Genomic DNA, 9,021 nt, shown 5'->3' with positions numbered 1-9,021 from the left:
ATATATATATATATATATACTCAATACACTAAAATTCTATAGTGTCAGTCCAATCAACACCAATACAAGAGATCAAAAAGGCCTGTGTAATATTTAGTCAAAGTCACATACCCTAGAAGCCAGAGGCATTCTTATTGAAAGAACACAGACGGAAATCTCTAGATTGGTACTCTTGTGTATAAGAGCACAGTTGAGATGCTTTAAATAAAGCAAACTCTATGTTCCTAGTCCAGGAATGGTGACACAAACTATTTCCTGATGCTTGCCCCTTCTCAGAGCACTGGGTCTAACACTCTGTCCTCTCCTTTCAACCTGTCAATGGGTATGGATATTTTATTAATAGGAGGAATGCATATTCTATTCTAGCAGCAGGGAGCTTAGACCCAAGAAAGGGAAGTCTATTTCAGGCATCAGCTTGGCCTCTGGTGACACAGAAAATACCTCCCTTACAAGAAATAGTCAAGGAACCAGCAGGTGGTGTAGTGATTAAGGCATTGTCTTACATGGCCTACTGCAGTCAGAGTTCTGCACATGGCAGTTTGACAATCATGCCCAGGATGTATGCATGTATGTCCAAAATCCTGAGAGAAGAATGGAGGAGATGGGATTGTGGTATGGCCAATCTCTCCGGGGGATTATTTCTCTTTCTCTGTCTCTCTCTCCAATGAGCTCATGAGCTTTGTGGCAAAAAAATTAAAAACAACAACAAAAAGGAAATAGTCTATATATCAGAAGGTTCTTCATTGCCCATTAACATGTCTTTAAAAATCTCATACTGAGAGCCAGGAGATGGCATAATGATTACATTGCTGGACTCCCATGTAGTCAACTGCAGTTTGAGTCCTAGACCTAGTGGCTTAAAACTCATTCTGTGTGTGTGTGTGTGTGTGTGTGCCCAAAATCCTGAGAGGAGTATGGAAGACTAGAGATTGTGGCATGACCATCCTCCCAGGGGTGATTTCTTGCTTTCTGGCTCTCTGGCAAGCACACATGCCCTATAGCAAAAATCTCTAAAACAAACAAACAAAAATCTCATATTGGAGTTCTCCTGAAAATAGTATTCTCTAAAATCTCAATTACAGTTTCTCTAAATAAATACAGTACTGATGCACAGTATCTTTGGAAAATTGATTGGCTGTCTAGGAGAAAATGCTTGTGTCACTAGAATGAACATAGGTTTGTGAGGTCAGGGATTCGGTCTGTTCATAGTTTGTATGTTCAGAGCCCAAGACAGTACTTAAAGTGAGAGCTCCCCAAAATAGCAGTTGAATAAATGCATCATTGATCATAGGAATTTTCTGAGCTGACCTTTGAGAAATAATGGATGGTATGACTAGAATTTGATATTACAATGGTCTTATTAAAATGGCATAATTTGCCTGTGGAAGAATCAGTGAAAATCAAAGCTTTGTGCTGTCCCCATCCTTTGCAGTGTTAGTAGAAACTGAAAGGAGCTACATGACTCCAAGTATCATAGATAATATCATCCACACTCTTGAAGTTTCCTCCTTATTTTTCTTAATTTAGTTCACCTAAAGGCCCAGAATTCCTCTTCAGCTGCTGAGAGTGTTCTGTGTCTTCTTGACCAAGTGTTTCCCCGACTGTTTCCCATCCAGACATCATAACCTGCATCTGCTAGCAGGAATCCAAGGCTTCCATTGGCATAGTTCTCAAGCCAGTAGGTGTTGTCTCCAAACAGGGCATGCTGCATGTACACAACTGGCCGAGGACCTGGGGGTGAGGGGTGGGAGGGAGAGGGAGAGAGACAAGCAGAGAGAGAGAGAAATGTGTGATAAACAGCATATGTCAGAAACATTCCCCACCCACCACCCTCCCAACACATGTTGACAAGCAAAAGCAGGCCCAGCCATGGTAGTGCAATGATTGCACAATGCCATGCAGTGTTGGAGGCCATTTGGAAGACAAGGGTTCAGTGCCTACGTCAACTTGTACATACCAGGTGTACACGCACCTGTTTGTGATCCTGGCTGTCTGAAAAGGCTGGGGGGTAGGATTGTACATGAAAGTCTGTTGAGGCTTGTCTTTCTCTCTCTCTCTCTTGTGAAATAAATAAACTTAAAAAAAAGAGAAAACAGTATTCCCTTTCCCCTTGTCAATAGTGTAGAACATTATAATCATATAACTTCCTTTTTCTGAGTACAGCTTTGTAGCTAGTGCTATACTGATGATGTATATCAGCTTGTTAAATGCTTACAGTTACTCAATAAAATAACTGCTATTTTGTGGAGTCTCAGTTTACAAACCCGGAAATTGAACCTTAAGGAAGTTAAGTAAATATTCCAGGAGGTCACCCAGCTAAGGACAGAGCAGGAATTCAAACCTGCTTCTGTTTCATGTCAAAGCATGTGCTTGTGACTGCTCAGTGCTATTTATTCATATGTACGTGTGTCCTGGCAGTGGCCTTCGCAGATGTGAAATGTAGCATGTTTATGGAGTCCCATATCTCTTTCAAGAAGGAGGAAGGGGTGAATATAAACAGGCCCTGATTGGCTCGTCACCACACTTCTATCTAATCTCTAGTCTCTGCCCACTGGAGAGCATTTGAAAGTTATAGTAGGAGGATCACCTTAGCATTATCTGCCCCTTCTCAATTCCTGATGAAGAGAGTACTCAAGGAGATGAGAAGAACCAAGGTCGAAGGTTCAGGACAGGCACTATAGTTTAATGACTAATTGCACAGGCTCTGGAACCAGGCTGCCTGGGTTTCAATTCTGCTTCTATCACCTGCTGTATGTACTGTTACCTAATCTGTTGTACCTTCGTTTTACTGTCTGCAAAATGGTAGCTGTCAGGAGTACCTACTTGATAGGGTTGACAAATGTTTTAAGTATTTAGGACAATTCACGTCGTAAATGAGTTGTAATTCCTTATCTTTCCAAATTTCTCTCTACTTAAGTAAAACCTTTCCTAAAAATGTTTTCTTCTCTTCTATTGCCACCTCCCTTTCCTCATGGTTATTATTGGCAGATCTAGCAAAGAACAACAACAAAAACAAGGCCTCCCCAAAAACAATAAGACCCAGCATGCTTTGTGAAATTTGAATTTATGATAAACAGTGAATAATTGAATCATAAAATGAGACTTACATGAAAAAATTATTTGTTGTTTATCTGACATTCAAGTGTGTTCCATTTTTAAAAAAATTATTGTGAGTGAGAGAGACTGAAAGTGCTACAATATCCTCAACAGGGTATTGATTCTGGTGTCCAACTCAGCTTCAACCAGTCTAGATCATTGGCATATATGTGCCTAGAGAGGTCTTTGGTCTTGAACCTACAACCTTCTCATATGGGTAAGCCTTGCAGAGCATCACATTTTACTGTTTTACCACCATGCAGCTTCTGGGGTCCCCTGTTTTAGCTGGTTAAATGATCCACATCCCACTTGCACTTTCTATTCTGAAATTCTTGAACTACAAATTTATTTCTTGAAGGGAGAGAATGTCAAACAACATGATTTTAGCTGCCACTGGATGTAGGTGGTGAAAAAGAAAATGTAGAATGAACATAGTAATCAGCTGCCAGTAACTAATTTACCATAGAACCGTCGGAAGAATTTTGTTTACTCTTACCTCCTGCTCAGAGGCTTTGCAGTTACAGTTCTTTTAAGGAGTGAAATTCCCTGGCATTTAGATAGCTGGCTTCTCATTCTAGAATTCAGGTCTTAAGATCATCATTTTCTTTCATTCTGTAAATCATCTATCTCTTAGGTCAAAGCATATGTGACCTTTAAAGTTGCCATTCCTGGAGAAAGTTTCATAAGTTCCACTGTCATTAAACTTGTTTTGTTTATTTATTTATTTTTTTTATCATGTAGACAAAGGCCCATGATAAAAGAAGGAGCAGGAGAGGCTCTTTAGAAGTAGCCCACAGTGGGAACCAGCAGTTAGCGTAATGGCTATGTCGCTGGACTCCCCCATAGTCGACTGCGGTTCGTGTCCCGGACCCGGTGGCTTAAACCTCACGCCGGGCGCGTGTGCGTGCGTGCCCAAGAGCCCGAGAGGAGAATGGAGGAGAAGGGATGGCGGCGTGACCATCCCCCCTGGGGGGTGATTTCTCGCTTTCTGTCTCTCTGTCTCTCTCTGTCTGGCGAGCGCACGCGCCCTACAATGAAAATCTCTCAAAAAAAAAAAAACTTAAAAAAAAACAGAAGTAGCCCACAGTGGGAACCAGCAGGTAGCGTAATGGCTATGTCGCTGGACTCCCCCATAGTCGACTGCGGTTCGTGTCCCGGACCCGGTGGCTTAAACCTCACGCCGGGCGCGTGTGCGTGCGTGCCCAAGAGCCCGAGAGGAGAATGGAGGAGAAGGGATGGCGGCGTGACCATCCCCCCTGGGGGGTGATTTCTCGCTTTCTGTCTCTCTGTCTCTCTCTGTCTGGCGAGCGCACGCGCCCTACAATGAAAATCTCTCAAAAAAAAAAAAACTTAAAAAAAAACAGAAGTAGCCCACAGTGGGAACCAGCAGGTAGCGTAATGGCTATGTCGCTGGACTCCCCCATAGTCGACTGCGGTTCGTGTCCCGGACCCGGTGGCTTAAACCTCACGCCGGGCGCGTGTGCGTGCGTGCCCAAGAGCCCGAGAGGAGAATGGAGGAGAAGGGATGGCGGCGTGACCATCCCCCCTGGGGGGTGATTTCTCGCTTTCTGTCTCTCTGTCTCTCTCTGTCTGGCGAGCGCACGCGCCCTACAATGAAAATCTCTCAAAAAAAAAAAAACTTAAAAAAAAACAGAAGTAGCCCACAGTGGGAACCAGCAGGTAGCGTAATGGCTATGTCGCTGGACTCCCCCATAGTCGACTGCGGTTCGTGTCCCGGACCCGGTGGCTTAAACCTCACGCCGGGCGCGTGTGCGTGCGTGCCCAAGAGCCCGAGAGGAGAATGGAGGAGAAGGGATGGCGGCGTGACCATCCCCCCTGGGGGGTGATTTCTCGCTTTCTGTCTCTCTGTCTCTCTCTGTCTGGCGAGCGCACGCGCCCTACAATGAAAATCTCTCAAAAAAAAAAAAACTTAAAAAAAAACAGAAGTAGCCCACAGTGGGAACCAGCAGGTAGCGTAATGGCTATGTCGCTGGACTCCCCCATAGTCGACTGCGGTTCGTGTCCCGGACCCGGTGGCTTAAACCTCACGCCGGGCGCGTGTGCGTGCGTGCCCAAGAGCCCGAGAGGAGAATGGAGGAGAAGGGATGGCGGCGTGACCATCCCCCCTGGGGGGTGATTTCTCGCTTTCTGTCTCTCTGTCTCTCTCTGTCTGGCGAGCGCACGCGCCCTACAATGAAAATCTCTCAAAAAAAAAAAAACTTAAAAAAAAACAGAAGTAGCCCACAGTGGGAACCAGCAGGTAGCGTAATGGCTATGTCGCTGGACTCCCCCATAGTCGACTGCGGTTCGTGTCCCGGACCCGGTGGCTTAAACCTCACGCCGGGCGCGTGTGCGTGCGTGCCCAAGAGCCCGAGAGGAGAATGGAGGAGAAGGGATGGCGGCGTGACCATCCCCCCTGGGGGGTGATTTCTCGCTTTCTGTCTCTCTGTCTCTCTCTGTCTGGCGAGCGCACGCGCCCTACAATGAAAATCTCTCAAAAAAAAAAAAACTTAAAAAAAAACAGAAGTAGCCCACAGTGGGAACCAGCAGGTAGCGTAATGGCTATGTCGCTGGACTCCCCCATAGTCGACTGCGGTTCGTGTCCCGGACCCGGTGGCTTAAACCTCACGCCGGGCGCGTGTGCGTGCGTGCCCAAGAGCCCGAGAGGAGAATGGAGGAGAAGGGATGGCGGCGTGACCATCCCCCCTGGGGGGTGATTTCTCGCTTTCTGTCTCTCTGTCTCTCTCTGTCTGGCGAGCGCACGCGCCCTACAATGAAAATCTCTCAAAAAAAAAAAAACTTAAAAAAAAACAGAAGTAGCCCACAGTGGGAACCAGCAGGTAGCGTAATGGCTATGTCGCTGGACTCCCCCATAGTCGACTGCGGTTCGTGTCCCGGACCCGGTGGCTTAAACCTCACGCCGGGCGCGTGTGCGTGCGTGCCCAAGAGCCCGAGAGGAGAATGGAGGAGAAGGGATGGCGGCGTGACCATCCCCCCTGGGGGGTGATTTCTCGCTTTCTGTCTCTCTGTCTCTCTCTGTCTGGCGAGCGCACGCGCCCTACAATGAAAATCTCTCAAAAAAAAAAAAACTTAAAAAAAAACAGAAGTAGCCCACAGTGGGAACCAGCAGGTAGCGTAATGGCTATGTCGCTGGACTCCCCCATAGTCGACTGCGGTTCGTGTCCCGGACCCGGTGGCTTAAACCTCACGCCGGGCGCGTGTGCGTGCGTGCCCAAGAGCCCGAGAGGAGAATGGAGGAGAAGGGATGGCGGCGTGACCATCCCCCCTGGGGGGTGATTTCTCGCTTTCTGTCTCTCTGTCTCTCTCTGTCTGGCGAGCGCACGCGCCCTACAATGAAAATCTCTCAAAAAAAAAAAAACAAAACAAAAACAGAAGTAGCCCACAGTCACCTGCATATCATCCAGCAGATTTTCTTCCACCAATGAGGAAAGACTCTGAGCAGGAGCACAACAATTTTCCACATGAGAAATCAGCAATGAGCTAAGAAAACATTGGCTCCACCTTGGTATATACACCCTAACAAGCAAACCCAGATGCAATCAGCAAGATCAGTCTTGCCCTTTGTATTTTTAGGTTCTTGCCTGTTAATCATTCAAAGACCAATTAAAGCCTCCCTGTTAACCATATAAAGACCAATCTAATGATCCAAACAAATCACTCTTTTGATGACTGGACAGCAGTAAGTTTCTGTCATATGCAGTCCTCCTCAGAAAAGCCATGTCTTGTACCTGTGCTCCTAGCATGTCTTCGCCCATGGGGAATTCTGTTGACAAGCAGTATGTATCCATCCTCCGTGACGATTTCATACTCTTCACTGGGGTAGCCATTGTAGATGATGAGCTCACTCTGACCAGTGAAAATACAATGTAGGCATTAGCAAAAGGAACTAGGAAGAAACCTCTGACATCTGCTTTATTAGCATGAATGATCTGAATCTGTAGTCCCAGGTAAGTGTAAAATTAATTTACTACGTAGTCTTGAAAAAACAAGAAATAGAAAGATAGGAATTATCTGCTATTGGCAAATATTTTTGAGGATCGGGAGGATATTTAGTTTTGACTCTTTCTGATAAAGTTATGTTCTCAAGTCAACTGTCTTTTGAGATCCCTCTTGACTGAAATATGATACAGCTATTTCTTGAAGGGAGAGAATGTGAAACAACATGATTTCAGCTGCCAGGGTAGGCAGCCATATAAGCCATTCAAATGGCCTAGTAGTACTAAAATCTAATTCAAAATAGGAGATAATATATAAAAAAATCATTCTGCTTTCCATTGTTAGAAATTGTTCATTTGTCAGCTAAAGGAACTGATCTACCTAGCCTGATTCCTGTATTAGTGTTAAAAACCATCTGTGTTTGACCTGTTTTCTTATCAGAGACTTTCTGCTCTCATAGGACCTTTGATAATCTCACAACCCATTTATTTTACTTTATTTGATGTTCTTTGGAATATTCCACGACTTACAGTATTCATCCATACTTCAGGATTCACTTCATTTTCCAAATCCAAGAATCCACCAGCACGTAAGGTTTCACATATCAAACAGGTTGTCATTAAAAACAACCACATCATAGGAATACCTGGTACAAAACATTTAATATTCACAGTTTCATTTTATCCATCAATGTTGATTAATTAAATAAAAATAGTGCCCTAAGAAATCTTGGATAACATCCTGAGAAGGTTGAAAATCTATAAAAGGAAACAAATACAGTAAAACTAGCTTGGATCACCATTAATCTGTTGAGTTGTCAGGAGAGTCATGATGCATAAAAAACATGTCCTGTCTTTTCTGACAACTCAATATTTTTTTCATAGAAACTGTCTTGACATAGCCCAGTTCTCAAAATAGAATGAATTTAATCTCATATAGAGGCTTTTTGGGTCTTATTTTAATCAATGTTTTTCAGTTATTTTGAGTGTTTGTTCACTGTGAGTTTCCAGATTACCTAAAGATTCAGAACAGAAGTTTCGATACCATGGCCTTGTGAAAAATAGAACAATCCTCTAGTTTAGCACAGTATATCACAAAACAAATAGAAACAATAAACAAATGAAGCTTCCACCAAACAAATAAGCTTACAAACTGTTTGTAGTGCTATATCAATTCCTAACATGGACACCCCAAAGCAAATTTTTGTGTTTTCTCTATTCAGTCTCTCTTTCTTGCCATAGTTGGAAAGCATGCTTATCTAAAGGCTGGCTGACAACCTAACAATGTCGTGTGCTCATCATATGAGTGCTGTCGTCAAATGTCCCGAATCTGAAGTCTAGCCTCAATGCAAACAAGATTTCTGACCATAGGTGAGTTATTTAGTAACTTTTACTCTTGGCTTCCTTGTTAGTAAAATTAGGATAATAATCTAACCTACCTCATAGGGTTATAGTGAGGATTAAGTCGCATACGTAACACACCCAGTGCAGTGTAATTTCTTAATAACTGCTTTCATATTTTTCTTATTCTACGAATGAGCAAGAGAGTGAAATAAGAGAGCCTTTATGTAACAAATTAATGTCCGATTTCTAGAAATATAGAATTTACTTTTGAAGCTTAGTAGCTTTATGTACCTTTGTTATCTGGTTGAAGACAACTTTATATCTGTAAATTTCATATACTTAAAAATTTTTTTTGAAACTACTAATAGCTAATATCTATTGAGTGCTTATTTTGCATTAAGATTGTCTTGAATGCTTCCAATACATGATTTAGTCCTCAGTATAATTCCATAAAATCATAAAGTTGGTGCTATTATTTGCCTCATTGTACTAGTTTAAAAAAATCAAAGGCTTAGAAAGATTTAAGACCTGTCTGCCTGAGGTCATAGAGCCAACAGGTGACAAATCTCAGATGGGCATACAGGCAGAGCCCTTGCATGTGACTGACACTCTCAACCTGCCTCCC

At 43.5% G+C, this 9,021-nt stretch overlaps 1 protein-coding gene across 1 annotated transcript in view; it reads right to left on the bottom strand.

Moving 5' to 3' along the window:
* Positions 1-7,691, bottom strand: part of LIPN (lipase family member N) — a 21,175-nt gene extending 13,484 nt beyond the window's left edge. Inside the window, exons 1-3 of the mRNA XM_006147605.1 lie at positions 7,584-7,691; positions 6,846-6,963; positions 1,533-1,731 (exon numbers count right to left, since the gene is read on the bottom strand). Of these exons, the coding sequence (XP_006147667.1) occupies positions 1,533-1,731; positions 6,846-6,963; positions 7,584-7,691 (425 nt within the window). The remainder of the gene's footprint in view (positions 1-1,532; positions 1,732-6,845; positions 6,964-7,583) is intronic.
* Positions 7,692-9,021: the final 1,330 nt, after the last annotated feature.

This window comes from Tupaia chinensis, unplaced genomic scaffold, assembly GCF_000334495.1.
Source record: "Tupaia chinensis unplaced genomic scaffold, TupChi_1.0 Scaffold000217_1, whole genome shotgun sequence".
In the NCBI taxonomy this organism is placed as follows: Eukaryota; Metazoa; Chordata; class Mammalia; order Scandentia; family Tupaiidae; genus Tupaia; species Tupaia belangeri.
Note: the sequence above shows the minus strand (reverse complement) of the source record. Positions and strands in the feature narration are given on the sequence as shown.